A 14,021-nucleotide genomic window follows, 5' to 3' on the forward strand; every position below is an offset into this window, starting at 1 on the left:
TTATATCAGTTAATGAAATTACGGTATTTAACTGTAAATTTAAGTTAAAACCGTAAAACTTAAAACGTTGCTACCGTATTTTTTACGGTAAAATTCCGGCAACCACAGCTGCCGGTTTTATACCGTAAATTTTACGGATTTTTTTTTTACAGTGTAGAACTATATTCATATCAATATATTTTTTAAATTAAATTCCAATTATTTGTAAAAGTAATGCCTTGTAAATAATCTTAAATATCTCACTGCTATTCTTGTTACGGTGGAGCCGTTGCTTACAAATTACATCTACACTGATTCTTAATTGTCCATCTGACAGTAAAATTAAAATGTGAATTTTTAATAAACTTCAAGTTCAGGTAAATGTAAATGTCCATCTGACTAGTAAAATTAAAATGTATGACTGTAAATCCATTAAAATAATTTACAAATGCAAACAACTAATGAATTGTGATTTTTGTCTCAACATGTTTGATGCATTTTAACAAGTAATATACAGGAAGTGATGCATGTGCATCAACAATAATGTGCATAGTTCTGATCTACTGTCTTAATATGCATGTAACATAAATATAATTGTATCTTAATCATTAGGCTATATGGCGAGTTTCTATTAATATTTGAAGGTCTGCTTAATATGTAGCTCTGCTTGACACATTTTGTATAAGTGGGTCCCTGCTCCATACCTCTATGGCCTAAGGGGCCCTTGCCCTTAAAAACATTGAAGACCCGTCTTAAACTATTTTAATGTATATGTCAAGCTTGGGGCCTTAGGAACACTTGAATCTGTTAGTTATCTGATTATTGTTCCTGAAATAAAGTCTATGGTAGCCCATAGAATCACTGGGTAAAAAATTCTGAACATTGGCACAGAGATAGAAGAGGTTTTGAGCTTCAATCTGACCAATTTTGGGATCAGTCTTTCAATCCCTCTAGAGTTAAGGGTCAATGCTGCACTGATGTTTAGGGTAATAACTTTTGAACCATAAGGCCTAGCAACACAATTCATATGTAGTCTCCTTCCAGAACTCAAGCAGAGATTTCCACATTTAAATTTTTCAAAACATGTTTTCTCGCTACTCCTTCTACAAATTTTGCTCAGATGTCTGTGACAATTTCTGATATTTTCGGTTTTAGAAATTGTTATTAAGAAACGAGCAGACCAAATAATCCTTGGGATTGTTTCTCTGCAAAGCTCTGGCGCATTGAGACAAAACTTGGTACATGTCATCACAAGCCTGACCTGAGGCGACATATTCTGCACAGCACCACCTACTGGTAAAGAATTATGAAAACTGGTTATTTTCAGGGCTGTCGATTTTCCTTGTTAATTTAGTGCAATTATGGAGAAAAAAATAATCTGCTAAAATGATTAACACATTTAATGCACCCCAGCTTAGAATGCAGATGAAACGGTTGAGTCAATGATTCAATGACTTATTAATAGTCACTTTCTTTGTTCCTGAATGAATCAGCCATTTGAAGACAATAGCTATGTTTCCATCCAAAGTTGTGAACTTAACTTGTGTGTTAAACATCTGTGAATAAAGCACAGTTTCTATCCAACGAGTCAAAGAGAGCCAAATCATCACTTCCTGATTAACTGGTGCTAAATATCACTAAGAAAAGTAGGAGAAGCCACTGAATATAATAATTTTCATATATAATAAATTGCACCTCAGAGCGAGCAGACGAAACACAATAAATGCTGTCATTGCTTTTGGAGGTGGATGCTGCTGTTTGGGAACGCAGTCGTGTTAAACAGTACTGGGATGCAGTTATACAGAAATACTTTGACGACAGACTTTGCTTTTTCAGAATCAGCATAACATTTCAAATGCTGTGCAATGAAATCGGTCCGCTGGTTAGTCAAGTTATGCAATCCCATAGATCAAAGTCACATGACTTTTTTATGTGCAAGAAGGAATTCATTAGACAAATGCGGTTCCATCTCCCATTATTCACATTAACTGTTTTTTGCACAAGTCAAAAACCACCTCAAGTGAGTGTAAAAACTTTTTTGCAAATTAAGGATTTTTTCACTACTTTCGGATGCGATACTTCAAAATGCGCATAAAAACAGGGTGATGGAAACATAACTAATGACTCACTCATTAAGACAGTGACTTGCTGCCATCTACTGGCAGTTTTAATTTTTAAGGTTTAAACTATTTTTCAATAATCAATTAAAAAGAAATAAAATATCATAGCATTATTTATGCAATTACAGTGTAAATGCAGTCATGCCTCATCATGCAATTAATTGAATTAAAAAATGTAAGCATTTGACAATCCTAGGTATTCTTGCTTATAATACATATGCTTCTGAATATTTAGGTCAAAATTCATGCAACTGGTCTCTTTAGACTCCGTGTGGCATACAGTATCAAGTGATACCCAATTTTCCCATGTCTGCCATTTTCACTAAACTCGATAAGTGTCATTACCCTTGAACGAGCCTGATAAGTGATAAGGTCTGCGCCACTTAGTGGTCAAAACAAGTAAATTATATATTTTGCTGATTACATATATTTACAGGACTCATGCCATTCCTTCAGACATGCCAAAACAACAATACTACATGTATATTTACATATTTACATTCATCAAAACTCAATTACCAGTATAAAAACATGACAAAAAGATTTTAATTAGAATTTTGTAAACAGGAATTCTAGATGGTAACGTAATAGAATTGTATTTTTAAAAAGCTTTTTTTATTCTGATGTGAAATTACACATTCAATTTTTAGATGAAGAATAATATCAAAACTCCGAATTTTAAAATTCTAAAATTAAAAATTTGTAGAATTATAGGACATTTCATTACACCAGATGCTTTCCATCCATCCATCCATTCATTCATACCTCAGTGAGGATAAATAAATTTTATTTTTTAAAGGCGTTTCGATGTTTTTACTTTAAGTTAGCACAAATCTTAATACAACTTCTTATTTAAAGGCAAAACCAGATTGTCGTTCAACAGCTGCTTTAATAATCAAACAGTCACTTAATCTTTCTAAGAATCATTAGATTAGCAAAAAAAAACATAATGAAAGGCCATTACGCACTCCTCATTTCAGCAAAAGAAAAAGCAGTCGGATGAAAAACACATTTGCTCACACATCACGTGATCTCCCGAATACCACATGCACATCTTTCCTGGGGTGAAACAGTCAATTATGACAATAATTAAACAATTTTAATTCAGAAATATTGTTGATGAGAATATGACAAGATGTCTGTATGTGCATACGTGTGCTATAATGAAGGCAGTGCATTAAATTAAAACAGCGATTAAACTGACTGGAACTAACTGTGCATTAAACGGTTAAAACACATATGGCAGCCAATCAGAACTGAGTATTCAGACAGACCATGGTAACTGATATATGTATATCGAAAAACAAATATTTTTTTGTTTGTGTGCGTGTTCCCCAGTTTTCAAAACCTTTGGTTACAGCCAGGTCTATTACAGTTTGACATATTTTATCAACTACAATTATGTGGCTTTTAAAATGGACTAAAATTAACCATTTAAAAAAATCAACTGACTAAAAAAATTATAATATGATATGATTCTGACTACATTTGAAATTTGTATATTTTCTGGTCAAAAGACAAAAACTATTACTAAAATAAACATCCGTGAAAAATGTAACTTAAGACATTTATTTTACTAATATCCAAGAACATTCACAAAAATACCCAGATTGTTCATATTAGAAATCTATAATGCAGATTCACTGAGAATGAACTGCGGCCAATAAAAGCATCGGCTTCTGCTCTCAAACGTCTCTTTTATTATATAGCCTGGGCTATGTTTATTTACGCCCTGGTTTCATTTGCTCTGGGCAATTTTTATGAATGAAGCAATTTACAATGAGTCTAATTTACATAAAACTAGGCATGTTTGTGCAGAAAAGAAGATACAATATTGAAGATACTGCACACTAAACTGGACTGCAGGTCTTTAGTGAATAAGTATTTGCGCTGACGTACCACGCGCAAAAGTAGCCCAACAGTTTAGTGAATTCCCCATATGCATCATTTACAGTTACCAACCCATAATGCAAGAGAAATGCATTCAACGATGGTTTGTTCCCAGTATGCATGTGGCGCTGAGCTTGATCAAAGGGAATAGATATTACCATCTAATGGTTTATCAGCTACTCGAGTCTGTTTTACATGTCAAGGGCAAAAGACTGAGAGAAGAGCAGAGCAAAGTGGTGAATAGCACACCAGAATCCACACCGTTCTAACTTTGTATATTTCTCTTGCATTACTTGTTTATTTTTTTTTTTATTTATGGGGCCAAGGAGTGTAATATGCCCAACTGAACTGCCCTAATCTTCTTTCCCGCAATATTTCCATGCCGCAGTTATTGTTCTCATTCTCTGAATAATATCCTCCACTCCTTGGGTCTTTTTTTTTTTTTTGTGGGCCCTATTCTTTTTTTATCTGGTACGGCACTTGCTCATATCCTGTCAGTGTATCAATCAAAGAGAGCTGTCCACTCAATTCACACCTGATTTATCAGTCTGCCTCATCCCAAACGCCATTATTAGACCCAAACCTTTTTAACGTGACAGTGACGGATCGCAGGCCCGACTCAGGTAACCCGTTTCGCTCTGTCTAGCCCATCGCGCGCTTTAGGCTCGTTCAGTCAGCTTTCACTGATCAGGCTCAACCCGAGAGAAATAAAGTCCAATAACATGGCTCAAAATAAAGAATACAGCGAAAACTAATACGAACACGCTTGCTAACGAGAGGGCTTTTATTTAACCTGTTTAAGTCACTAGTAATACGGCTAGTCATTCATTCAAAACCTGCTAAAGTGCTTTCATTAGGGTTGAAAAAATGTTGATTTAATCTCCAAAACACAGTGATCTTCTTCCAATGTAGTAGATTTTACAGTCAGTAGTAAACAATGCAACTTCCAGTAAAGTGCACATTAGATGTTTCCCTAACATATGTTTTAAGACAGCTAAAACTACTGTACCGTAAGTATTAGTATAAGTACTAATAAACAGCCAATATGCTAGTTAATATGCATGCTAATAAACAACTAGTTAATTGTGAGAATTGGTCCCTAAAATGAAGTGGTACAGGAAATACACTTTGTATACATTATAGGGCTGCTGATTTAACGTGTTAAACTAATTAATTAGTTATGATGGACAACAACTCACTGTGTGATGAAGCCTATAGAATGCAGTTATATGCCCCTAAAATTCAAAAATTCCCGTTTTGATTTTCTGTCTCATTTATATCATATGATATAGTTAAGCAATTTCACACAAGTGTCATTTTTGTCCCAAACAGCACGAGAGCAAACGTGATATTGATTTTACACAACAGTTCACTAAATTGATTTTAGATTTTAGACACACTATTGTCTGTTTTTGCTCAGTTTTGCCAACGCGAATATTAAAGCCACAGCAGAACTGTAGTGCATCTCTGAGCAACACACAATTTCTGAATGAATCCGCGTTTTGAACGAATCGAGTGAACCAATGATTCAATGGTCCGTTCATAAAGAGAGTCATTTACTGAATTCCTGAATGAATCCGCGTTTTGAACGAATCGAGTGAACCAATGATTCAATGGTACGTTCATAAAGAGAGTCATTTACTGAATTCCTGAATGAATCCGCGTTTTGAACGAATCGAGTGAACCAATGATTCAATGGTCCGTTCATAAAGAGAGTCATTTACTGAATTCCTGAATGAATCAGCGGTTTGAACGAATCGAATGAACGAATGAACGACTTACATCTACTGCCACCCACTGGCAGTTTTAGTTTCTTATTTAGAGTACAATTTCATTAAAAATAATTTCATATGAACATATTAATTAAAAATCTGAAAATAAAAAAAATCCATATTAATTAAAAAAACTAATTAAAGGGATATTTCACCCAAAAATGAAAAAATAAAATGGAAAAAAAGAGCATAAAGAAATACTTCTTTCTAAAGCTACATTTTGCAATATCTTTTTCATGCTTTTCTCATGTAACACAATAATGGCTTTAAATGATTTTTGGGGGTGATTTCTCAGCCAAATTTGATGTGTGATTAATAAGCGATTAATTAGATTAATTAATCGACACATTGTGGAATCAATTTGATTAAAAATTTCAATCAGTTGACAGTCCTAATACATTACCTACAACCAAGAAAAATAAAGCCTGTAATATCCATCCAATGTGAAATTGATGAACACGTGACAAATGCAAGGATTTGTGTTTGAGTTTCAAAACTAAACACACGTCAGCCTGCGCAGTGCCATCATGCGCTGATTCTCTTAAATATTTCCCGTTCTCTTGCTCCTTTCCCATCTGTTTTCAAACAGAGAATGGAATTACAGAATACATCGTGCCAAACATGATCTCAGTAGTCAACAGTGAACGAGAAGAAACCTGAGAAACTAATAAATCTATTACGTTCAAGCTCAACAGCTCGAGTTCAGAAAACAGCTTTCACACAAACTAAACAAACCAAACTCTGACATCATACAGACTCGCAGGCCAGAGACTGTGAAAAAGCCACACATTTTTGCTATTTAGCAAATGCTTTCATCCAAGTCACCGTAAGTACCTTATTTAAGGCTGCAATGGTCGTGGCTGATAACTCGCTCCTGGAGAGGACTGATCCAGTAACCTTTTAGCTATCAGTCCAGATGTGTAAACACTAATATCTACTATTTCCAACAATTAATAGCACAAATTATTTCACGCCAGATAATCTCATTCCCATATAAAATACTGAATCTGCACCCAATTTAACCCTTAATTCAGTGTGGGTCTGCTGCTATAAGCCCCGTTTATCTGTGTCAGTCTAATTAAGATATATACATGAATAATTTCCCGACTTATTTAAAAGATCTCCTACAGCCGAACACAAGTAAACAAAAGGCTTTAGCCTGTATGCATTATGAAAGCCATCTTTACACTTCTAAAGCCTTTAACAAAACTCTCTCTGCAATGTTAATGAAACAGCCTTCCTTTAAAAACAAAAAGCCTACAGTTCTTATTCCTGTGTGCATGAGAGCTTACTTTAAATAAAAAATGAAATAAATAGCCGATGGATAATTATATTTTAATTGCATTAATTCATCAACCTAAGTGCCCCGTTTTCTTCCGAGCTCAAAACAGGCACAAGGGCAGACAAATGTGGACTGACCCAAGGGTGCTTGTGCCAGTTCTTAATTAATACAGACAAAAACAATAATAATCTACACTAATAACCCCTGTAATGAGTGTGAGTATCTGTGTGCGCAGGACAAGCAGCTGTGAGAGTGAGTGGCTCTGCGAACAGAAGGTCTTTAATGGCAACCTGTCATACGCTAATTAGCCAAGCACATGTTAGCATTTGAGTCCAAATGAGGGGGAAGGGGGCGGAAAATCATCACTGCTGATGAAGATGTGGCTGACTTGTGTAGTTTTTAATCAAATAAAAATGACATTTGGTTTGTAAAGAAAACAAACAAAAAAAGCAATTTCTGGGTTAACCCTTGTGCGTCAATTTGAAAAAGTTACACAGAGGTCCTTAGAGGACAAAAACATCAATATAAATATTGATGTCATAAATATTATAAATACATATTTTTTCACTTTCACTGACATGGATCTTTTTAACAACATCAGTCTTGATCATAACTACCAAAAATTAATTCATTTTCAGAATTTTAACCCTTTAAATGCCAGTTTCTTTATGTTTACATAATGCCACTGTTGTTTTTTTATGGGAAAAAAAGCACAAAAAATATATTAATTTCCATATATTAAATGCTAAGATTTTTCCCCCAAGACAGATTACATAGCAATTAATCATTCTGATGCATTATTATTTCGGTGCAATGTAAGAATTGAAAGAAAATAGATAAATAAGCAAGCAAGCCACAAGAAACCACGCTCTGATCACCATACAAATACAATAACACAATTACACCGGAAACACTTTAGTATAAAAAATTAATTCATTTTCAGAATTTTAACCCTTTAAATGCCAGTTTCTTTATGTTTACATAATGCCACTGTTGTTTTTTATGGGAAAAAAAGCACAAAAAATATATTAATTTCCATATATTAAATGCTAAGATTTTCCCCCCAAGACAGATTACATGGCAATTAATCATTCTGATGCATTATTATTTCGGTGCAATGTAAGAATTGAAAGAAAATAAATAAATAAGCAAGCAAGCCACAAGAAACCACACTCTGATCACCATACAAATACAATAACACAATTACACCGGAAACACTTTAGTATAGGGACCAATTCTCACTATTAACTAGTTGCTTGATAGCACGCATATTATTAACATATACTGTTTATTAGTACTTATAAAGCACATATTCTGCATGAGCATATTCTACATCCCTAATCCTGCCCAATACCTAAACTTAACAGCTACCTTGCTATCTATTAATAAGGTGCAAATTAGGAGTTTATTGAGGTAAAAGTCATAGTTAATGGTCTGTTAATGGTGAGAATTGGACCTTTAAATAAAGTGTGACCATTTCAATTAAATTATCCTTTTTTAGCAGAAGTAGAAAACAGGAAAAAAGTATTTGCTCCATATAGGCAAAGCCTTGTGCTATCAGGTGGAAAATAGTACAAATTAAAAAAATAGTAAACATTTTAAAGCTTTGCCAACAGAATGAAAGCCTATTATTAACAAAGAATGCATTATGTAATGATTAAATGGCACTGGTATTAATTATTTCAGTTTTAATTGGGACATTTTTGTCCTGCTGAGTGTAACTATACTTTACCCAGAGTAAAACTAATTTATTAAAGGAAATGAGAGAGAAATATTAAAATGTCAATAAAAATACACAACTTTGAAAAATAAAAAATGTATGATGTATGTATTAACACAGTCAAAATGATACAAAAAAAATGAAAAAGACACACAAGGGTTAGGCTAAATTGTGTCAAAGTAAATCCTACTCCAGTTTTTTTTTTCAGTGTAGATATGTCTCAGTTTTTGGCCTGTTCTATTGTCCACCTGTAAATGTCGCATGATTCATAATGAGCACAAACAGTGCAATTCACTCACAAATGTTTCATATTTAGATCTTGCTTCATATGATTGACTTACATATATAATGACCTGAAGTTTCCTGCTCAAAACCCTTTAAAACTGTAAAATCACTTGTTTTCTTCTAAGAAGTAAAAGTATGTACTTTGAAAGGTAAATTAAAAATGTAATTAAAAGTCTTTTTACATTCATTCCACCAATGCTAAGGGACAATTATTTACATAACTATTTACAGTCATCAGTGTGCTTGTCCTTACCTTTTATTTCGGCTGCGGGACCGAGACCTGTGGGACCTGTGGCCCCGCCCCCTGTCTGTGCTTCGGCTCCGCCTCCTGTGACTGGACCCTCTGGAGGAGCTGCTGTTGGAGCGGTTTCTGTGCCTGCAACATCAGTAGCAATAGTCCATTAAACACACACACACACACACACACACATATGCGGCCACAGTGTGTGTGTGGTCTATTTACTGCATCTGTCTGACCAACACACAACATTCTCTGCTGCATACTCTTATATTTATATAGGTATGTTTCAGAGCTATAAAAATGTCAATGCTTCTAATTGGCAAATTTTCAAATAGGTTTCATGAACATTGTCTGGACAAACAGAAATTCCCAGGCTAGCAAAAGCTGAAAGCACGGCAGAGCCAGTGTCTATGTTTGTATCCATTATATTATTTATTATATATTATTTCTGCAGGTTTTATGACAGTAAATTTGAGATTTTTAGAGCAAGTGAAGAAAAATTAAGGACCAGATTGAGGGGCACACTATTCTCTAAATGTAAATGTCTAGGACCCACAAAATGAGTTTTATTAGCAAGAATTCAAAGTTTGAAAATACAACTTCCAACAGATCTCCATGACTTAAAAATAAATAAATAAAAAGAGTCTTAAAAAAGAAAAAGAAAGCGTAAAAGAAAAAGAAAATATGGAAGTAACTTTTACTCTACCTTATAAAAGAAGCAAGGAATTGTTGTTCTTCATCAGTATTTTTGTCTTGTTTTTTAGCGCAAATGTGTAAAGATTCTTAAATCATGATACATTTACTTGAGAAGCAAAATGACTTAATATAAGATGTCTTGTTTTATGAGAAAGTGATCAACATAAAGTGAGCTTATGATTAAAAAATAAATAAATAAAAAATCTGCCAAAGGACTCCAAAAAATGAACTTATTCAAAGGGAAAAGTTTTCACACCCCATTTACAGATGTTTGTTCTTGTTTTAAGCATAAACTTGCTTCACTTTGTTCAATTTTTCAGAAAACAATCCTATCTTGTTAGACTAAACTATCTTCATTTTCCATCAAGTAAATGCATTTAAGGAAGTTTAGATATTTGTATTGGAAAACATGACAAAAATACTGAGGAAGATTTTTTTTTTTTCTTTGTGCACGCAACATTTAATGCCATGACTTTATGAATTTTAGATTTTCTGCTCTGATTTAAGACCTTAAATTGTGGAAGGGTGAAATAAGGCTTTTATAAGACATGCAGAAACCCTAAATCAAAAAACAAGAATATTTTAAATTAAAGAAAATCCACACAGATTTAAAGGGACAGTTCACCCAAAAATGAAAATTCTGTCTTCACTTACTCCCCTCAAGTTGTTCCAAACCTGTGTGAGTTTCTTTCTTCTGCTGAACACAAAAGAAGAATGTTGGTGACCAGGAACTGAAACTCACAAAGGTTTGGAACAACTTGAGGGTCAGTAAATGATGACAGTGTTTAGATTTTTGGGTGAACTGTCCCTTTAAGCCTGATTAACCCTGAGCAGCATGCAGAAGTGCAGCCGTCTGAATACAGAGCATACAGTCAGCCAGCATGACTCTCTGCACTATGTTTAGAAAGGCTGACATCATGAATATAGACCCATCTGACCGCATTATTTTAACTAATCAGCTCTATTTATCTCCTTTTTCTCTCCAATGAGCTGCTGTCATCTTCCCTATTCTCTACTCCAGCTGAGAGATCAAGACTTCTTAGAGCCACTTTCAAAAGCGTGAGCCCATTCCCCACGTCATGAATAAATAAAATGTTTATCTAAAAACCATAATTAAATTTATTATGCATTTCTGCATCTGATGGCACCCGACTGAATACCTCTAATGCTTTAGTGCCAGTGGCTCAGGCAGCAGGCCGTCTCTCTCCATCACTGCGTCAGCAATTGAGGAGAAAGTTAATGTTTGTGCTGCTTTAGAGCATCTGCAAATGGCTCTTAAAGACTGTTCTGACAGCATGAGGGTCAATGACATGATGCTCGTTTTTGTCTGTTCTAGCTATTTGTTTATTTAAAAATATATACGTGTGTGTGTGATGAGTGTGTGTGTGTGTGTGTGTGTTAGAAACATTAAATATGCAAATCATACATACAATACACATATTTATGATTAGCATGTTTTTAAATTTTGAATTAAAATTCATGGCATTCATGGCAAGAAATTCTTATTATACACTTTATAATAAGTGTACAGTAACAAACTAACAAACTAAATAAAGAGTTAGATAATGTTATTATACTTTCTTAACAACTAGTTAACCATGTCTAACTGATGTACAGTATTTACACCAGCAGTAAAAAAGAGTTGTTTTATTCTACACATAAATATTACTTATATATTATTATAAATTTGCTTATTATATGCTATTATACATCACTTAGAAAAATGCACAGTGACAATAAATTGCCTATGTAAATATTGAAAGTACATAAAATACATACATATACTCATGAGATCACATTGTTAAAATATTAGTTGGTATACGAATAAAAAACTAAGAATAAAAACACATTATCAAACTAGATAATTAAACAACAATAATTTGTAAATTACATTGAGAATGAATGAAGAACTCACTACTTGTACATAGCACATTAATTTATTAACAATGTAAAAGCTACAATTTATAAACTATGAATTAACTAATGATTTATAAGAGTTTTATTACTGTATAATTATCAGTCTTATTAAAAACTTTTTAGGAATATATATAAACAAAACTGCTCCACTAATTATTAATAATATCTGAAAAACTTTTGTCCACCAAATCAAAGTCATGCGTAGCATGCAGACTCATGAAGAAAATGATGAAATTATAAACATGAAAATTATATCACAGAAAGGATAATTTGATTATTATTATTTTTTATGATTAATAAAGATTATTTCAGGTTATGAAATGTCATGTGGTGACAATCCTGCACAAATGTACTGATATTTATTAATTAATAATTCATGATGTTTGGAAAATATACATCAAATTTGGAAAATGGGGATTAAGAGATGTGCAATCACACAGATGCAAGGCGTAACAAAAAATGGATTTTGCATAACAGCGTACACCTCCATATGACGCTTTCAGAGTCATCCAATGTCCTTTTTCTTGAAAATGGTCACAAGGTGTTTTAAAACATATGAAATACACCCACATACTGTACTATGCAGTGTACTTACTGTATCTGAATAACAAATTTCTCTGCTGAATCCTGTGTTATATGTGATCCTGGAGCATGGGGTATATTTGTAGCAATAGCCAAAAATACATTGTATGAGTCAAAATTATAGATTTTTCTTTTATGCCAAAAATCATTAGGATATTAAGTAAAGATCATGTTCCATGAAGATATTTTGTAAATTTCCTACTGTAAATATATCAAAACTAAATTTTTGATTAGTAATATGCATTGCTAAGAACTTCATTTGGACAACTTTAAAGATGATTTTCTCAATATTTAGATTTTTTTGCACCCTCAGATTCCAGATTTTCAAATAGTTGTATCTCAGCCAAATATGAAAGTCTCAATATAAGATTTTTCAGGCATATTTAGTTTAGCTCAACACTGCTCCACCTTCCACCGGTCAGACAAACAGATAACCCAGGATCGCAAACAGAGCAATACACTCTTCCGGTGAGCTTAATGAGGGCATAAAACACCTGCAGAGTTACACAGATGAGGCCACTTAACAACAACTAACAATTTACAGATGGACGTGTGGATACGGTAAACAACGACTGATCAACAGCAGTCTATTTAGCTGCTTGACCTCCACAGACATCCTTCTTTCTGTGAGAGCAACTATTTCCCATCACATATAATGGCAACTGAGCAAGCGTCATGAATAATTGAAGTCAGACAGACAGTGCTAAGTGACTGCATAAAGCAACGTCTGGCTTCAACAAACTGCACGTGTCTGTTTGGAGCAGCATGTTCAGGGAATGAATGTAAGAGTGGAGAATGTTTGGCATCGAGCAGTCAAGCTGTGGTCAAAATGACACGATCACTAAATTAAAGGGGTCATATGATGCTGCTAAAAAGAACATTATTTTGTGTATTTGGTGTAATGAAATGTGTTTATGCGGTTTAAGGTTAAAAAAACATTATTTTTCACATACTCTACATTATTGTTTCTCCTCTATGCCCCGCCTTTCTGAAACGCGTCGATTTAAAGAGAAAGGAAAAATTGAAATCGCATCATATGACCCCTTTAAATGACTTGCTAAGTGATGTAATGTCACCTTTTTGGAAGGCTTTAAACAGCGAGATATGGACTTGTTTTCCCTGTTTTTGACCTCACGTGTACAGGTTTTTTCCAAATGTACAGTTTCTTGAAGGTAAATTTGAGCCCAAAAAGTTAATGCACTGTGAACAAAAAATGAACGACTGTATTTTTAGCAACTAACATTAACAAAGTGTAATTGTTCATTCATGTTAACTAATACATTAACTAATGTTAACGAATGACACCTTATTGTAAAGAAATTCAAGGAATAAATTCACAACATGTCAATATCTTGCATTAGCAATGTTTTAAAGTTTGGAAATACAACTACCAACAGACCTCTATTACATTTTAATTAATTCCCCCCATAAAGTCTTATTTTATGAAAAATGTATCAAAAAGTGATTTTATGATTAAAACATATGATTTATGATGTCTGTGGAGATCATTAAAATATATATATATATATATATATAT

At 33.5% G+C, this 14,021-nt stretch overlaps 1 protein-coding gene across 1 annotated transcript in view; it reads right to left on the minus strand.

The window, feature by feature from the left end:
• The window catches only part of LOC107709008 (serine/Arginine-related protein 53-like), a gene marked incomplete at its 3' end in the record, with an annotated part of 77,088 nt that extends 67,572 nt beyond the window's left edge, over positions 1-9,516 (minus strand). The window contains exons 1-2 of the mRNA XM_016513404.1: positions 9,512-9,516; positions 9,302-9,424 (exon numbers count right to left, since the gene is read on the minus strand). Coding sequence (XP_016368890.1) covers positions 9,302-9,424; positions 9,512-9,516 — 128 coding nt within the window. The remainder of the gene's footprint in view (positions 1-9,301; positions 9,425-9,511) is intronic.
• Positions 9,517-14,021: the final 4,505 nt, after the last annotated feature.

The sequence above is a fragment of the Sinocyclocheilus rhinocerous genome, unplaced genomic scaffold, assembly GCF_001515625.1.
Source record: "Sinocyclocheilus rhinocerous isolate Xijiao unplaced genomic scaffold, SAMN03320098_v1.1 scaffold2131, whole genome shotgun sequence".
Lineage (NCBI taxonomy): Eukaryota > Metazoa > Chordata > Actinopteri > Cypriniformes > Cyprinidae > Sinocyclocheilus > Sinocyclocheilus rhinocerous.